Source organism: Chelonia mydas, chromosome 7 (genome assembly GCF_015237465.2).
Source record: "Chelonia mydas isolate rCheMyd1 chromosome 7, rCheMyd1.pri.v2, whole genome shotgun sequence".
Taxonomy (NCBI): domain Eukaryota; kingdom Metazoa; phylum Chordata; order Testudines; family Cheloniidae; genus Chelonia; species Chelonia mydas.
In genome coordinates, this window is record NC_057853.1 from 74039743 (window position 1) to 74059672 (window position 19930).

Genomic DNA, 19930 nt, shown 5'->3' on the forward strand with positions numbered 1-19930 from the left:
CTTAAAAACGAAAGTTGTTTTCCAAGAGCTAGGCAACCTTCCTCCACAAAAATAAACTTTACTGACATTGATTATATTAGTCTAAGTTACATATCTACTATACATTTCTAATAACAATGCTATGATTGAACAGACATAATAAGCCCATGTTTACAGGCATTTAAATGTGGCTGAGTTAATTTGTTTCTGAACCTTTCTTAAATAGCAAGGTTCAGAAATAATTAGTTGCCAATCGTGATTTTTTAAGAAGTTATTTTAACATGATCTCTCACTTTTTTCTTACTGTTTGCAGGAACCCTGCATTCTGGCAGGTTCACACATCAGCAAGGTACAGGGCTAATGATGCAGTTTCTGCTTTAGAGAAAACGGCTTGCTGATAATTTTTCAGAGACCAGAAGCCTAAAGAGACCCGTGGGGGAGCAGAGAGAAAAAGGAGTAACATGTACCCCACCAAGAGTTTGGTAAAAAAGGAGAGAAACATCACTCCCTCTCATCCCAAAAGAGAGAGATGTCAGGAAGCTGTGGAGGGAAAAAGAGACACGTGTACAACAGAACACTACAAGGGAGTTTACAGCCTGTTTTAGCAAGACTAGCCCTGAGCTGTGCTTGATGTTCCTCCCACGGCCATCTGTGGAGAACCTGAAGAATCACTTGTTCTCCCCTCCAAGTAGCCTTTAAACTCCCACCAGGAATGGGAGAGGAAACTGGGCTTGTGGTCCCCCTCAATTCCCCAGCCCCTCTGAGTGGGGCATTCACACACCCCAACCTCGGAAGATCTGAGAAATTAAAATTGCCATGAATTTATTCCTCAGTGTGAACCAGTGCCTCTGATTTAAACAAGTTTGTTTTAAAAATCATGTACTATTCTAACGGCATAAACTATCTCTTTTGCTTGTGTGCATAAAAGCACTTGTGCAAATCTACCTGAGGAAAGGGGCATGCCACCTCCATGGCATGCTGATTTCCCCTGGCAGATGCCATCAGGTGGGACACCTTCCCCTTCTGTAGATGCTATATACATCTAAGTTACTGCTATGTGAAGAGGGACTGGGGATCTCTTTTGGAGATTGTACATGCTTTTATAAATCCCCAATGTGCTGGAGTTGTTTGCCACTGGAGCCATAACTTAAAATTCTTAACTTGTGTAAATTCCTAAACATAATACAAACTTATCCTTAGGAATTTGATGTTATGGCTCCCATAGCAAATAGCTCTGCCATAAATTTTTAAGCATGTATAGCAATAGGTGCTAGAACTAGGGGTACTGCTACATCCCCTGTCTTGAAGTGGTTTCCCTCATATACATGGTTTACAATTTCGTTCAATGGCTCTCAGCATCCCCACTATACAAATTGTTCCAGCACCCCTGTGTATAGCACATTTATCTGTTAAAAGTGCTCCGACGATGTTTAGGCTATTAGATTAGACACCTGTTTAGAACCCACAGTTCTAAGACAGAGGGCAGATCAGGACAAAGCAGTAAATGATTCTCAGGCTCATGCTGGGTATTAGAAGCACCGATCATGCACACAGACCCAGAGTGTGATGCAATATCAGCGCTGAAGAAAGGTATTTCCTAGTATACTGCAAAAGCTGCAAAAAGCAAAATAAATTAAGTAATACCACTGCAAAAATAATGGATAAAACAAAAAGGGCTACGCTAATAGTGCAGATTTTTAAACTATGTTTAGCTTTAGTGAGAAGTGTCGTTTTTACCATAACGAGTTTTCACTAAGCTCAAGCAACACCAAATGGGTCAGTATTTCATTGGATTCCTACCTTGTATTTCAGCATTATATGATAATTGACATTTACTAATACTGCATTGAAATAAATGTCAAAGATAAGCACAATTCACTCTTGAGAGCCATCAACTGAAACTTAAGTTCATTACATTTAAAAAAAAATTAAAACATGAATTGCCACTGTCATCAGTTTTTCCTTTCTAAAAATATCTAAAACAGAACAGTTTTTCTTTTGGACGACAACTCAGTTTAACATCTTATATTAGTAGTATTCAATGTTTGTACAGAAGACTGGAAAATACAGTATCCAAGGCCAGGGATCATTTATCAATCACTAATAATAATTTATGTAGGACTCAATACAACTAATTTGGGAATATAGAAAAACTAGTTTTACTTTACGATGATTTAGATAAATTAGGAATACTTACAAACAAGTTAGTATTTCAAACAGAAACTTATTTCTCTACATAAGATACTCCTGAGGGAATTCTGCACCACTGCGCATGTGCAGAATTCATGTCCCATGCAGATATCTTTGCTTCCCCACAGAAAAATGACTTTCTGACAGAGAAGCAAAGGAAAACTGCAAGAGCAGTCATGTACCACTCCCTAGGTGTGCAGGTACATCGTTTCAGACAGCCAGAGAAGCCAACGGAGAGGTAAACCACCACAGGGCTGGGAACACCACAGCCAGTGGCTCCTACCTGAGCTGGGAGCAGCTGCTAGCTGGGCTGGAGGCAGGAGAGGATGGGACTTCCTCTTCCCCTGCGAGGAATGGCTGGGGCTGTGTCAGACCCACCCCCAGAAACCTCCCTCAGCTGCAGGAAGCTCAGCATCCTCCCCTACTTCCTGCTCCCCATCACTCCTCAGCTGTGGGGGGGAAGGCTCACTGTACAGGAGCTGCTCCCTTATCTGCCCAACCCCCAGGCATCTGGATCTCCCATGCCCAGACACCCCCACCAAGCCCCACCCCATACACCCAGAACCCCCCTAGCCCTCCATACCCAAACCCCACAGAACCTCAACCCCTGCATCTGGAGCCCCTCTGCATCCAGACCCGCTTCTGAACCCCCACTCCTGAACCCAGACCATTCCCCACTGAGCCCCCTGCTCTCAAACCCCGACCCTGATGAGCCCCACCCCTATGCACCACCCTGAGCCAGCACATGAACCCCACGCCACTGACCCCCAACTAGCTGGACCCAGACCCCCAACCGACAAAGCACCACTCCCCCAACACCCAGGCCCCCTGCTGAGACACCCCTCTCCCAGACCCACACTGCTGAGCCCCAACAACTTTCACCTGGAAGCGTCTACAAAAGTCCCATTGCCCCTCCACCTGGAACCCTGCACAATAAGCCTCCGTGCATCCAGATCCCCCCACACCTAGACACTCCACTGCGTTGCCTGCACCCAGACTGTCCCACATAGAACCGTCTCGCCCCACACCTGGATCCCCCACACACACCTGGATCCTGCCTGCCCCACACCTGGTGCAGACCGGCAGGGCCCCAGGGTGTTTCTGGGGCAAGCCCATGCCTTGTGCTGTGTCAGGGTCAGGTGCAGCCTCACCGCTGAGTCTGTGTTCTGGGGAGGGGGGATGGAGAGGCTGCAGGGTGATCTCCCACCTTCGTACAGCTAGTGGCCTGTGCTCGCTACTGCCATGCTAGAGCCTCTGCATTTATTTATTGACAAATAAAACTTGCAGAATTTTAAAATACTGTGCGCACAATTTTTAATTCTTTGATGCAGAATTTTTAATTTTGACACAGAATGCCCTCAGGAGTAATATGATAAATAAATTTTAAAAAATAGAATACAACAAAATATTTACCAGAAACATCTATATCTAGCCATTCATCGGTGTTACAATGAGGCCTTTCACTTTCCTTGAGAGAAGTGACTGGATCTACTGGTGTTGCACCTCCATGCAATAACTCTTCAATAGGGACTTCTTCTTGCTTCACTTGTATTGTTCTGTTTAAATCTTCTAGATCTATAAAGTCATCGCTGAAGTCTTCACTCAGGTCATTCTTCTCAGAAGAGGACAAGGAAGATATGGATATTTCATCCACATCATCATTCATGCATATGACTTTAGAGCCATGCTTCCCCAGACTGTCATGAAGGGCTTCACCACATTCTCTTCTTTGACTGTCATTTTCTAGGTCTTTTTTCTCAATGGCTCCGTTGACATTTACCGTAACCTCAGAGACCTTCACTATGCACATGTCAGTACCTGTACTTTTGCTGTCATCCATAATGATCTTTCCAGTAAACGGCTGTCTGGTAGGTTTCAGTAAAGAAGGACGACCCATTCCATACACCAAAGAGGGTGACGCCCCGGATCCATTTGAGAGCGGTGGCTTCTTTAAACCAGAGGTTGATATAGAAGTGTACGGCCTGGTAAATCCATATCTTAAAGGTTCATTTCCACTGGGTACATCCAACTGTTGGGCATTTCTTGACAACAGAGTTGACCTCTGAGACGCTCTAATAGCCAGATGCTGTTTTTGATAAGGCCTTGTAAGATCTACAGCTTTATTAAAGGAATGTGATCTGGTTAAGGATGCAGCAGATAGGAAAGAATTCTGAATGGAATGTGAAAAACTTTGTGATCTACCCATTTTTTCACAGGAAAAAGATTTAGCATTGTCTGTGGATTGCGCCAAACTCTCTCCTGAACTGGTTCTGGTGGCATTGGAGTTAATTCTACACTTCTGCAAGTCTACAGATGGCCTATTTCCGTAAAACCCATTTAAATGTGATTTTGGAGCACTGATTCCAGAATACGAAGTCCTGCCAAATAACGTACCTTTGGTAAATTTCGCTGAACTAGACAGTCCAGGCAAAGACTTTTGGTTTAATTCTTCTGTAGAGGACACAAACATGTTGACTTGCTTTGCTGTTTTTGATGCTACTGAAGAGGTGCTGTTCAAACCCACCCTGAGCACATCTTTACTAAATCCTCCTTGAGAAGGAGGATACTTCTCAGAATCATCTAGTTTTTCATTGGAATTCTGGGCAGAGTTAGACTCACTACCACTTTGATCACCAAGTTGATATTTATTTGATTTTTGCCAGCTAAAAGCAAAGGAAGACATATGAACAGTGCCATTGTGCTTGCTGCAATTTTTGCCACTACTGCTATGAGAATTCCCTGACAAGGGAACAGCTGTCCTATTTGGCATTGGCTGTAGGGTGCTCCCTAAAGATTTTGTTCCGTACTTCGGTAACTTGGAAACCAAAGATGTCCTGATATGATTTTTTTCTTCCATGAGCTATGGGGTTCATTGGTCCTTGAAAGTTTCTTGAATCTGTGGAAATGAAAAAGAAGAAAATATTACACTTGAATTAACAACTCAGGAGAACACAATACAGCTAAAAATTATAAATGACACATGGATGCCTAATTATATCAGAAAAACACAGTTTACCTATATATATTTCATGAGTTTCTAGATATGTTCTGTCCACCATTAGTCAATTGTGCAACATATAGCAAATAAAATGTTTCAACTACAACTGGAAACAGCTTGCTACTGGTAGCCATCTTACTAAAAGGGTGGGTGGGGCAGTATTGCCAACATCACGTGTTAAAACTCAGTGGCAGGCCACACAAAAAACCATGACTAATTTAAAAATAAGTGTTGCATGTTTTTAATTTGCCCTCTGGTTCCTAAGCCTTTAAGATACACTTAAATTTAATTTTTCAAGCTTTTCTCTGCATGAAGGCAGGTTAAAAACTATTATTTTAAAATGAATGCTCAATTTCTCATGCAATCACTTGATTTCAGCGTCTGGAGCTTTATGAAAAAACAACTTAAAATATCAAAAAAGACTCACGAATAAGTCACATGAACTTGCAACACTGACTTGTGAGAACTGCAGTATAGATTCTGATAGGAACTAGTTTTCAAAATCTTCCTTCTTCCTTACCCACCAGCCCCAGCTCCCTGGTAGACTCCAGACTGCACGGAAAACTACTGTGCTCTCCAACTGGAAGTTAAATACCCCGACTCGTCCTGATCCACCTAATCGCTGGACTTCTATCTGAATTAACACAAACACAAGCCATTTGTACCGCACTGGGGACAATGCCATCGCTGCCTGGCTTGGTGAAGGAGGGACACTTTCTGAGTTCTCCGATCTTGTTCCATATGCATGGCTTTCCTCTCAATAACCTCGTAGAGTATATCAGATCTATAGGTAGTTGTCCACTCAAGAAGCTGAACAAAGGTCCCAATGGTTCAGTAACAAGAACTCCAAGCACCTCATTCAGTATTTCAGAACTTTGAGCAACATGAGCAGTCACCCAAAATTGCAGCACTTGTAATATCACAAATGAATAAAACTAAGTGTGTACAGAGTTGCCATCATTACCCTTTAGCCAAGTGAAAGCCGAAGTTTAAAATTGTGAATATGTTTACAGCAAAATTGCACCAGAACGGAGGACAAGAGAGTCAAAGAGAAAGGACAATATTCTGAAGTACAGGTATTGAGCTCGCAAACCCGACCAACAAGTTACTTTAATTCTGTAGTGTACTTGATCTTTTGGGACTTTGATTGCTGTTGGTAAGTAAGGCTTGTATACTGTGACTTTGTAAATGATAGCAGATGGCATATGCTATGCATTGCAAAATGCCGTCTGTTATATAGAATTTTTTGGCTCGTTAGTAGTTTTGGAGACTTCCCTGAAAATTCTTTGGCTATTGATCTCTGATATTATGTAATTTTTATTCGGGAGATGTGCAACTTTTTTTAATAGCATTCCACAGGATTTAACATTAAGACTGGCTGAGTGTGATGTTAATACTTGTGGATGAGTTGCCTGCAAAGTCAAATAGCAAGAATGGGCACAAGTCTTAGTTTCTCATTATGCATAAGATTTTATTTATTATCTTTTAAACAAACAGAAGACAGGTTCCCCAAACCCTCCTTTAATATTAGAAATTCTATGACATCATTAGAAATTCTGCTCTAGAGCATGGCCAAAACATCACAAGACACTGAAATTTGAGAAACAGAGGAAAAATATTTAGTGCACTTAAAATTTTTTAATATCTATGTATTTAATGCCAATGTCCAATGAAAATTTAGAAGCTTTTGTTCGTTAAAGATTCAACAGCCTCTGCCCACTCAGCTAAGCAGAATTCAAAATATACATCAGATCCAAGGCAAATCCCTCACCCACAAATGCCTTCAGTAAAGGCAGGGAAGTCCAGAGTTAACATCCTTGATGCTTTTAAGGTTAAAAGGTAAGATTTTTTTTTATATTTTTGGAGAGAAGAAATTACAGGCCTCCTTTATTCATAAGGAAGTAGAGCTAAAACAACCACCCTAATATTTTAAAAATCATTTGCAAATCAGACTATATAAATAAGACTGTTTTCCTTTCTACAGAACTGGACTCTTCTTACTCAACTTCTTACCCGTCCCCAGTTCAAAACCAAAACAAGTTCTTTTCAGCTTCAGTTTCTCATACGCTCTGTGCCAGACATTCTTCCCTTCCCCCTCCCAGACAATTTTAACAATATGGAACATAGGGAAATTCTTCAATCCTTTTTACCCCATTTTACCTATAAAACAGCTTGTTTGTATGACTTTGTGATTCAGGGTATGTCTATACAGCTGGAGCCTAGGCTCTAGGACCCTGGGGGTGGGAGGGTGCCAGAGCCCAGGCTCTATGACTCTGTGGGGTGGGAGGGTCCCACAGTTCAGGCTCCAGCCTGAGCCCGAAAGCAATGAAAACAGTCTCGTAAACTGAACCCCGCAAGCCCAACTCAGCTGGCACTGGCTAGCCATGGGTTTGGGAGGTTTTTTTTTGCTGTGGAGCCATACCCACAGACACCCCTTGGCAAAGGGTCCTCTGGTCCTTGCAAACGTTCATCTCAGACCTGACAAACTCACTGCACCAAACATCTTACAGCTTATTTTTCCATAATGAGTATCATGCAAAGCTATCCTCAGAAAGCTCATAACTCGTCAAGGATCAGCCATTGCAAGATGTATGTGCGCGTTACATTTAAGGAATAATGTACGGTATTTATACTAAAAAACATGCTTTATGGTCTGGAGTAGAGATTGGCCACCAGGAGATAATGTGTCTGAATGACGGCTCATTCAAGTCACCCCGCCCGAGTCTGCTGGTGAGGTAATGCAAGATTCTGTGGTCTACCCTTGCCACATCCCAGAACAGTTAGTCAATGAAAAACCATGAGAAACAACAAACAATCAAAGCCTCTTAAATATAGAAAAGAAACTCTACAACAAGGCAGAGGTTCATCCGGCCTGTGAACAGACATGAAAAACTGTTTTCAGTATAACAGCGTAAAGAAAGGCAATCTGAATCCATTCACTGAGGGAAACCCCTGACGGAAGGGGTGCTTTCATGAACATTTGTATTCTAGTTATTGATAAACTAGCCAGCTTCTAAACAGACTGAACTTGGAGAGGAAAAAAAAAATCTACTTTATCTAATAAAGTAAACCATTGATAAATGTAGAGACAAATTCACGCTTCATGATTTTGTTTTGTTTTGTAAGAACATGTTTCCACCACTCTCTGGTTTCTAGTTAAATCTTTATTCTTTCATATAATGAAACAAAAGGAGGTTTATTTAAAGGCTCACAAGTGCTGCGTGGTTTACAGGAGCAGTGGTTTAAGGTAAAACTGATAAATTAGGGTACGGTACACCTTTGGGTGCAGAGGATCTGGAAATTCTGTGAGTAGCCAGTGTCACGGGATGGACATCCCAGGAGAATGATCAAAGAGATTTGGTGATTGAGGCGCATCTATTGCTAAACTGCCTGGAGAAGGAAGGGCGGGCATATGTCCACAGGAGAATGCCTGACTGGCTGAAGGGCTGACAGGTGCCAAAAAGCTGACACGCAGCTACCACAAGAGAGACTCCCTCTCATTGGAGACAGGAGGTAACAGGGTGACTCACAGTCCTGAGAACCATCACAGACTTGAAGTTTGTTTAAAAGATTGTGACAAGATGTAGATGTAGGGAACAGGAACAGTACAACAATGAAAAGCTTATTTAAAGTTACTTATTAACAAATTAAGACCATCACAATGACATGTCGAAGTCTGGGGTTCACATCACTTCATCTTGTATTTACAGAATAGATGGCACCGGTAGACAGGATTACCATAATAACTGTTCAAATTAGCATTACAAACAATAAATAATAGATATGGAATACTGATGGTCAGAGTAGGTGTCCTGTTACTGTTTCTGCTGCCTCCATCATGGAAATGAAGGACAAAGTTAAATTAATCTCAAGCCATGTCATTTACTGTAGTTTCCAGTTACCACGACCCAGATGATAAAATGTAGGTCACATTAAAAGTACATAAATTCTGTATTTTAATGTACTCAAGCTTTAACTGTCCTACCGTACATACTATTCATTCATTAACAATCAGGGAAAAGATTAACAAGTTCATTTTTGTAAGTGATATTTTAAGTGAAACAGTATTTTTAATACTTCATAAACTAAAGAATCCCTGGCTCAGCAGCTGTGCATAAGCTTAATCAGCAATTCAATAGTCAGCCTAAAGATGCTGCCAGAGCATATAGATTTTTTTCTGTATGCGGGAGGGAGGGGGGAAATCTGGAGATAATGGCAGCAATATGCAAGAAACTAAGATCAGAACTGACCATGGACTTTTGGTCATCGTAACAAACAGGTTATGAAAAGATTATCTCAGGGTATTGCTGGAACAAGTGTGTGTGGGAAGAGGAGAACAGCACATCCTTCTTTTGACTCTTCCCATTCTCCTCTCTTTTCAGGACTGATACAGCAGCATTATGTTCTCAGAGCCAGAATGCTTTTTATATATGTATAAAAAGTTGAGAGACATAAATAATTGAACTGTATAAGACTAGGGAATTTAGGTATGACGATGCATCCAACAAGCCGCCTTTCCAACACAGGATTACAAATGATACATTCAAGAAGTGAATGGGATTGAAATTTTCAACGGAAGTCAGGATATAGTAATATGTTTCACAGCTAAGAGAAAGAAAAAAAGCCTGGAGTTCACTGGGCAGCACTAACACAAGAAGATGGTAATTTGAGACTGAACGACATGAACTTTGTACATTCATCTCTGACTCTCCTCCGCCAGATAAAGAAATGACATTGCCTAGTCTCATTAAAGATAAACTTTTATTGAAGATTGGTTATGTTTGCTTCAAATATTGTTTTTTTTAGATTTAAAAAAAAATCAAGGAAACATTCAGAATAGTATTTCTGTTCACCTATTTTAACTGTTGATTTGCAGAACGCAACATATTTTGGTATTAGCAAATGGAGCCCAGGTTAAAAACATCAAAGTTGAGAAATAATATGTTTATTAGTCAGCAACACAACCAAGAGTCTGGAAATGTTAAACAGAAATATATTTAAAAGATCTCCAAGAAGTTGGAAGACTTCTGTAACAAATCCTAAATATCTCCATTTGTTGATTTTTGTTTCTCTTTGTTTGTTTAAATAAAGATACCATACTCCACCCCAAGTCTTTCCTACCTACTATTCTGACCATCACTAAGAAAAATTACCTGCAATAATTTTCACAAAAACGTATTAGACTCACATGTCTGGATGTTGTCCTAACAAGCACAAGACCCAAATGGGGGCCTCCCAAAGCAATGAGGTTTTGAAAGATGTTACTCTTTTACATTCCACCTCCAAAACACAAGGGCAAATATAATAGTCCCTTTCGCTGCTACTACCTTTGAGAGCAGGAAAAATATTTACAAGAGTCAGCATGAATCCTACTCTACAAGAAAGGTTAGCGCATGAGTGAGAATATTAAAATTTCATACCTTAAAAAAAAAAAAAAGGACAAATATGTTATTTCTTTTCCTCAAGATCTACTATTAATACATTCCTACTCTTCAAGATTTTGAGGAAGTTCCTAACAATAAGCTCTACAAGGATCACAATAAAATAACTATCAAGCACAGGTTTCTCACGACCAAATAATGGACTTAATCAGTGTTCATATTGCTAGAAGCTAGTCCATGGAAGGCCTACTTGTTATGAAGGCATCACACCAGCCTTAAAGTATGTTTGTGAAGAACAACTATAATAAAAGCACAATAGCTCTACTTCTAATGTGTATTCGGTGCCATCTGTGAGATTAAGCAAGTTTACTGTTGTATTCCTGTTCATGCTGCAATGCCCGAGAGAATTCCATTGCTACTTTGTATCACCAAAATTGTTTTCTAAATTCCAGTCAGTTATACTTCTACAAGCCCACTGAAGTCAACAAGACTGTTCAGTGATCACGGATAGCCAAGTTCAGCCAGCAAAATCTTTATTAAATGATGGACATGCACAAAACAAGATCAGCTTGCTTCAAAATCCAGGTTATGTATGCAAAGACGACAGTTAAAAATGACATTTTAATTGAAAAGCGGGCACACTGATAAGGCTCTAATGAGATTGATTGTGGATCTCCAAGTGTTTTAAGATCTACAGTCATCTTTCAGTCTAGAACTGCTTTTTAACCAAGTTGTAAAATGAGAGAATCTGGTCTCAGTGAGAACATTAACTAAAAAAACCTAAGGATGGTATCGGATGCATGAATCCACATAATAATGCTTTAATTAAACGTCAGATTACTCCTATGTTACTATATTTTGAGTTGGTAAGCAACCTAATGATTATGGTAGGTAAGCATAACATCTTGTTATTATGGAAGAATTCTGAAAGAGATTCAGCCATATCTAAATAGACAAAGTTAGGATGTTCCTACAGATGAAGCCTGTTCCAGATGAGGATTCTAGGATAAGTCAATAGTTGGGCTTCGTTAAGATTCACTGAGCTAACTGAACATTATTCTCAGCGCAGTAGCATACAGATGTGTGACCACAACCATGTGTCATGAGACATAAGGCAACGAATGCTAATCCAAGAAGTTTAATCACTGAATGCGTCAGGTATAAGGATAGCAATATCTTTTGGTAAGACAGTCCATTGAAAATGGATATCAAACCTGAAATTAACAGGTATGGGGTTAGAAGAAATTCCCTGCACATGCAGGAAACTGAGCATTAACTTCTATGATCAAAGTTGATCACTAGGAATGACGCACAAGTAAGCCAAGGGAGGATCTGTGGAGTTCCTTCACAATGCGAGATCTACATATACACTCGCTAATAGACGCCTTGCATGGGCTGCCTATTTACAGGTAAGCTTTGTTCCATATTTATGCAAGTAAAGGGAAATCTTGTACAACCATAGCCAGCCTTACTTTACCAAAATCACACCCCAAGAATTAAGTCCTCACCAGCAGATCTGATTTAAGCCAGAGTCATCCCAAGAGACAAATAGGTTTATATAATCTGAAGTATCATCAGGGTGGTCATACATGAATGGACTGCTGTCAAAGATGGCAGCTCCAGAATTAATTTCATGTCACAAAGATATTGGGCAAAGTATGACTGCCAAGACAACTCTCCATTTTGCATTTCTAACACAGAAGAACTGTGAGAATACAAATATTGCTGTGACCAGTCAATCTGTCATGTCTTTATATAAAATGTACAAATCCACCATTTTGGGAGACTATGGCAATGCTGAGTTACTTCACACAGATAGCAGAGACCCCGCCAAGTCCTAACTGGTTGTACACAATAGGAAAATATAAAAATTTGTAACCTCCCACTGGACCAGTGGACAAAATTTCTTAGGAAGGAAAGACAGGGAAGAGAACCGAAAGTGAAATAAGTTTAAAGTATTTCTGTGCTCACTGAGAGAGCAGGAAATTTGCAGACCAGCAGAGGCAGAATTAAACTGTGTTCTCACAAAAGAAGGGGCTGAAACCAAGCATTTCTCCTGACTCACAAGTGAGGTCCTCCCTTCTAGCCTGCTATAGCAGAGAGAAAATGTGTGGAATGGGAATACTGTGTGTGAACAAGAAATAACCAATATTTTCTTGTATTTTATTTTGAGTATATCCACTCATTTACAAAGTTTTTCAAAAGGCATGCAACAAGATAAGCAGGCACCACATATATCCACTATGCAAGCTTCATAAGGTTAGACAATTCTTTTTGATAATTTTCCAAGCATCTTAATGGCTAACTGGATTAACCTTAAATATTCAGTGCCTTGTGCTTCACTTTTCCACATATTCTATTTCCTTTCATATAGTCACATGTTCACCTTAAGCTTTTCATCACTATAATAGAACAGTGGATTAAAATTAAAAGAAGAGGCTAAAGCTAACAAGTTTAATTCAAGATGTTTAATTGAACATTGTCGTATTAAAAAGTGGACTTGGCAGCAAGTAATTGACATTGCCAAAATCAACTCACATTACACAAGATTTGTGAGAAAAAAAAACACTGTACTCTGTCAGGCACATTTTCTATTAACTAACTATAAGAAACTTGTCAGCATCAATTCCCACTCAAAAGCCTTGTGTTGATTTGTCTTACAAAATGATATAAACAAAAAATTCAGACTGCCTTCATGGTGGTAAATTAAAAGAAAAAAGTTGAAGAGGATTCAGGATATTCCACCATTGCAGAAAGGTATCGCCCAATAAAAATATCACAAAGTCTGTCTGAGAACAGTAACTTAGATAGCACCAGACACTAGACTTCAGATTATTACAAAGAGTTTGTCCTGCTTTGACTACTGAATTTTTAAAAAAAAAAAAAAAATTTAAAAGCTCCGCAGTGATATGCATATTGATTCACCAGATGCTTGGAATACCAATGACATTGAAAGTACCCAGAGGTTTGTAATTTGTATCCAGTATCAGGACTTATTTCCAAATTAAGTTTGAGCAACAGATGTCCAATTTAAGCGTAAGAATATAGTTACTAAGAGACAAATACTGACATACAATAAAATAAAAAGTTAACTATTAGCCAGTAAGCATCCTATGTCCTATGAAGACAAATATAGTAGAACGTCAGAGTTATGAACACTCCAGTCAACCACACCCCTCATTTTGAACCAGAAGTACACAATCAGGCAGCAGCAGAGACCCAAAAACAAAAACAGTACAGAACTGTGTTAAACAAACTACTAAAAAAATAAAGGGAAAGCAGCATTTTTCTTCTGCATAGTAAAGTTTCAAAGCTGTATTAAGTCAGTGTTCAGCTGTAAACTTTTGAAAGAACAACCGTAACGTTTTGTTCAGAGTTAAACATTTTATAGTTAAGAGCAACCTCCATTCACAAGGTGTTTGTAACTCTGAGGTTCTCCTGTATGCGTTTGACTCAGACTGTACAACATCACACAGTCATACCAGATTACACAATGCTGTGATAACACAGACTATAAAAATGAATCAGGTGCCAGATATTACCTTCAGGGCAAAGATGTGATAATTAATAGAAAATTACCATATTCTTAGTCTTATTGTAGAATCCATCTCCTGCTTACTACACTGGTTTTAACAAAAATTTCTCTTAAATGCTCAGCATATTTAATCTCCCAGATTAAGTAACAAGGTAAAAGTGTGCCTCAACAGAAGGAACTCAAAACAAAAATAGTATTCACAAGATTTAAAATACACATGCATATAGCTCTATTTGTGTACAAATTATATTTGAACCATATTTACAACTAGATTATTCCCTAAATATGTATAGATTTTTGTCCTCTGATTCAGGATACTTTTTTTGAGTGCATCTACTCCAACCTCAACTATGCAAAATTGCAAGAGAAAAACGAAAGATGTGTTTCATGTTCAACCTACTTTGGAAGCTAACAGTAGTATGTAAATTGAAAAAGGTTACTACTATACATAGTTCAAAACATATAGATTTCTATACTTGTAAAAGTCATTTAATGACTGGCTGCTGAAAATGAAGCCACAAAAAACAAACATCCTCTTCACAGACCCACAGCTGGAATGTAACAAGATACTATTCTTTCACAGACAACCTATGTGTAACTTTAACCAGTGTTGACAAAATTTACACCAGGTGTCAGCCATTATATTACTTTTTTAAAAATAAGATTAAGTTGTAATTCAAATTTTACTTTAATTTAAGGAGAATCAGCTATACCAAACTGTTTTATTTTCTATACCAATTATTTCCAGATACTATATATTGAAGAGGGGCTTTCATACACGAACATGTTAGATGCTTTACATGTTTTAATGACAAATTTACCAGTTACCAAAAAGTTTATTCAAGAAACTGATCCCTCATTCTGTTTTCTCACATATTATACTCTCCTCATATTCAGCCCAGAGCACTTTGGATAGGCATCTTTTTATTATTTGAATTGAAATAAAATAAATTATGCATTTTAGCCTCCTAATTACAGAAAGCACCACTAGATATTTGATATCCTTACCATCCTTTTTGGCAAGGAGTCACCCAATGTTAAACCTAACATGGATACCTTTCTCTTGTTAAAAAGACAGCCCTGTTGATTACACTTCAGCATATTGACAGTATAACAGTAGAATATGCAATAAATGTATCCACTGAATAAAATTAAGGTTATCATTTCCAGAGATATGAACTCTAGCTATCTTATGCAAACAAGATTTTTTTATTATTTAGACATGATTTTTGCAAGATGCTTCTAGTTCTACAGAAGCTCTGCTACCTCTTCACTGTGTGGCAAATTCCCAGTATCTTAATCATTTAAAAGGGATAGAGTCAGATTTGAAAGTACTAGGCCCCATTCTTGGAAACACTTACACACATGTGTAGTCCCATTACACTTAGTGGGACTAAACATAAACATAAAGTTACTCAAGTGTGATTTGACCAGATTGAGGTCATGTTTCTGGGGGAGAAAACATGGTAACTACATGACTAACTCCTTAGATAAATATTTAGAGTTTCTTTTTTAAAAAAAAATCAAGGTTTAATAAAGACTAAAAATAGAAAATTTCCAAAGTAAAAATATTCCCATTATTTGTTCAAAGTAGTTTTTCATTTGTATTTACAAAACAATACCCTACAATGATTGCAGCCAAAACAGTAGGAACCTAATAATGAAACTGACTACGAACAAAATAAAATTGACTAACCAATTTTCATTATCTGCTCTGACAGAGCAAAGGATAAAAAGAGCATAATAATGTTTTTAAATTCTTTACATTAATAATAACCAGACAGATCCATATCTAGGTGCCTAACTTTAGACACTCACTTTTGCAATATTTAGCCAATGTTTAAAATATATCAATTCTACCTTCACAGAATCCATTACACTATGTATGCTGTTTGTCTACATTTTGAATTTCTTTCAAATTCAAAAAGACCAGTAGTACTTGTGGCACCTTAGAGACTAAAATTTATTTGAGCATAAGCTTTCATGGGCTACAGCGAAAGCTTATGCTCAAATAAATTTGTTAGTCTCTAAAGTGCCACAAGTACTCCTGGTCTTTTTGCGGATACAGACTAACACGGCTGCTATTCCGAAACCTTTCAATTTCAAGATTTTATTAGTTTCATTTTTGTTTATAAAAGTAACTTTTTGGTTCCTAAACACTACCATAATGCTGAACTTTGGAATGGAAAGTACTAGAGAGGAATGTTTTTTAAAAACTGTTTCTATTGGAATTTACAAACATTTCCATGGTTTGTATTGGGTTTTGGTTCTATAAAAAATGCACGAGAATAAAAGCTTACATGTTGCACCAGAATTAGTAGTAGCAGCAGCAGCAGCATTTTACCACTCCAGGCTCACACACAACATGCAAATACGTGGTAAGAGCTAAGGCACCAATCCAACAAGCTGACCCATGCAAGTGGACCTCTATGACTGCATGGAGATTCAACGGCTTCAACGGGAGTCTTCCCACAAAAAACACGCTTGAGGCCAAGTTAAACAATAAACCATACGTCAAATGCACTCTTTTCAACCCCTGACAAATTGAAGCTGGTGAATTAACCACTGAGTTCAGCTTTTGTTTTCAAAAAACAAACAAAAAACTTTTACAAAATAAACAAATTGCAGCTTCGAAGTCTAAGTTTCACTCCCTTTTCTATGATGAGCAACCTTCTAATATTCTACTTGCCCACTGACAGGTTTTTGGGGTTTTTTACCCATTGTAGACAATGAGTAAAATACTTTTAGTTCTCTCATTATGGGAAGAGATGAGAAAATGTTGTTTGTTAAGTGTTAAATATAAATTTTACATAGTGATGTAGGCAAGTGGTTACCTCAAGTACTGGCCCAAGTATCTGTCATGATATTTTAGTCTTCCCCTCTTTACCTCATGTCTGTGTTGGACACTAGTATGCTGCCACAGCATTGTTCCCGTTCAGTTCTGCAATCTTTGGCCTCATCTACGCTACGGAATAAGGTCAACATAAGGCAGCTTTCAGTGACCTAACTATGTCATTGTCTACAGTAGACTGGTGCTCCCACCGATGTAAGCTGCCCAATACATTGACCTAATAACTCCACCTCTGCAAAAGGCATAGCACTTAGGTCAGTGTAATTAGGATGAGTGTGTCTGTGTAGACACTGCATTACTCACAGCACGTGCTGGCAGCCCGGAGCCCTGCCACCAACTCATGGTGAGGAATTAGTGGGGGCAGAAGGAGAACCCAAGCCCAGTCACCGCCCAGGCTGGGCTCTCCTTCCCCCACCAAATCCCTCACTGGGAGGCAGCTGGGCTCTCCTCCCCATGAGGCTGCAGCAGGTCTCCAGGCGATCAGACCAGCAGCAAGGCTCCCAGTGGGAGTGCCCCCCACTCCCTGCCTTAAATCTGACGGCCCAAGCTATTAGCCCAGCACAGGCCTCGATTTCACAGCAGGGAGTCTACCTGCGGTGAAACTGACATTCCTGTCAGTTTCACAGTTGCTTTTAGTTCAAGCAGGAACCAGAGAAGAAATGTGAAATAGCAGCAGCTGTGAAACTGACAGGAATGTCAATTTCACTGCTGGTAGGTTCCCTGATGTCAAATTGAACCCCTGCCTGGCACACAGCTGGAGCAGTCAGTGCCCCAGACTCCAGCTGTCAGTACCTCACAATGCCTCACTTCAGTCAGTGCAAGTGCTCCTGGTAAGGACGCACACTACCAGCAGGAGGGTAATGTGGATACAACGGCTGTTTTAATTACCACAGAACCTGAAGGTCAACCTAATTTTGTAGTTTAGACAAGCCCTCAGTTTGAAGACAGAGCTTGAGCTGCTCCAAGTCAAGGTTACGGTTTGATGTTGCCTAAGTTCATTGGCACATTAAAGTACACTTGATTGAATATGAAGTTACAAAAGGCAATGGGTGATACAGGCAAGGTCTTATCCTCATTAATGGAATGTGAATTTATTTCTTTCCAAAAACCATTTTCCTGTTATTGTTACAAACAACCCCTAGAGTAAAACTGAAAGACAAAGAAAAAGATTATCTATTTTTTCAGGTTGTTTACTTCAGGCATGTGCATTTCCCATGTTAGACCCCAACCCTACAAAGGGCTCCTCACAGGCAAACTCACAGACTCACACTTTGCACAGATTCTTTTCCTTCAGCAGGGCCTTAACTAGCGGTTTCCCCTATTGTTTCTGTGGGTGTTAGCAACAGGAAAAAGTCATGTTTAAAATAGAGAAGAGGTGATTGCAGCGGTGTACCACTCAAGACTACTTTTAACTCATCATCCTGCTACAGTTGCCCCCAAAGAATGCCCCAACGGGCATGGCGGCCCTGGTGTACAGCCCTGCGGCCCACGGTGGCCACACCTCTGGCACAGGTAGCACAGCCGTCAACGCTGCGAAGCCATCAGCTGCTGCAAGTGACATTCAGACAAGATAAAAGGTGAAGGCTGCGCCCTGCTATTAGCGTATCATGCAGAGAGAGCCTCCCTCCTCCCCAGGCGGCTCATGTTTTTCATGACACATCCCCTTGGCCTAGGAGCCTGGTGATGCTGCAGCATCCCCGGCACAGCCAGCAAATCACAGCCAGTCCCCAACCCACCCAGGCACCACGAGATGGGATGGCTGCATCGACAGCAAGACGCCCGGCCAAGGGGTGGGGAAGGGACCTCCAACCCCGCAGCCCAGGGGAGGGGTCCAGCCCCCCGGTACTCCCGGCGTAGGGGGGAGGGGTCTTGCTGCACTCGCCCCCCGCCGCCGCACTCACCACAGGGATGGGGCCGGGGGGTGGGGTCTGTGCGGTCTCCTCCTGCGGGCCCCGGCTCCGCGTCCCGCCGTCTCGGATGAATGCCGGCAGCCGGCGGCCCCTGGCAGCTAAGGGGTGGGATGGGCCGGGCTCCGCGCACACCCGGGCAGCGTCCTTCGTGCTCTGGCCCCTCCCCCGGAAGTCAGGCCCGCTCCGCGGCCGGGGCTGACAGCTGACAATGAGGTAAGCGCCGGCTACGGCGCACGCGCAGCCGCTGCCGAAAGCAGCATGCGCGCGCCCGTCCTACTCCATCTTCTTCCTCGCCCCGCGGGCGCGCGCGGGCGCCGCTGTCTTCCCTGTTCGATTTCTCTCAACGGCTGTTCCCGCCCGCCCTGACTCAAACCTGCGCTGGGAGACGGAGCGTGTGGCCACGCCGGGCCTCCCCGTAGGGGCGGGGGCGGTCTCCATCTGACACACCCGACCCCCGCATCCGGATGGTTCCGGGAGGGCGGGGGGCGGCGGCCGTTCAGAAGACCCTCCCCAGCTCCCGCGCCGGGCCACCCTGCCTGGCGTCCTCCGGGTGCGGGATGAGGAGGCCCAGTGTGTACGTGTGGGGGGCTCGTAGGAGACGGTGCTCTTAAGCTCCTCTCCCCACATGTACCTGGTACAGGCAGAGCCCCGCCATGCTGACACCCTGGCCGGGCGCCACGCCCTGCCTAGAGCAGGGAGTTGGCCAGCCGGGGTGGCACACCGGTGCTCGCCTGTGCAGCCGTCTGGTCAGTTTCTTGGCTCTCCCATTGCTGTGCCAGCTCTTCATCGGTTTTAGTGCCAAGCCTGCTTTGGCTGCTCTGCCCTTGCCTCTTCCAGCCAGCTCCCTTCTTTGCTCTTCTTAATTGTGTTTACCTCAGCTCAGGCCTGTGATTCAGCAGCTATGCCTCAGTGGTTGGCTTTTGCCATCAGTACGTGTATTTCAGTGCTTCTGTGATTTATTTATGCATTTATCTGCATTGCTTCAGTTTTATCTGTGGTTTTGGAGTACCAAAGTGTCTCATTCTTAGTATCTTATTTTTCTGCATGTCAGATTCCTCATTCCCTTGAGAAAAAGAAAGACCACTC

At 41.3% G+C, this 19930-nt stretch overlaps 1 protein-coding gene across 7 annotated transcripts in view; it reads right to left on the minus strand.

Moving 5' to 3' along the window:
• The window catches only part of CCSER2 (coiled-coil serine rich protein 2), a 132647-nt gene extending 112938 nt beyond the window's left edge, over positions 1-19709 (minus strand). For 2 of the 7 annotated variants that reach the window (XM_043551366.1, XM_043551364.1), the window contains exons 1-2: positions 18836-19363; positions 3583-5065 (exon numbers count right to left, since the gene is read on the minus strand). In XM_043551366.1, coding sequence (XP_043407301.1) covers positions 3583-5026 — 1444 coding nt within the window. In that variant the 5' untranslated portion in view covers positions 5027-5065; positions 18836-19363. Of the gene's footprint in view, positions 1-3582; positions 5066-18835 lie in introns of all 7 variants that reach the window. The other 5 variants (XM_037904474.2, XM_037904472.2, XM_043551365.1 and 2 more) reach the window with 5 other exon arrangements.
• Between the last annotated feature and the right edge of the window lie 221 nt (positions 19710-19930).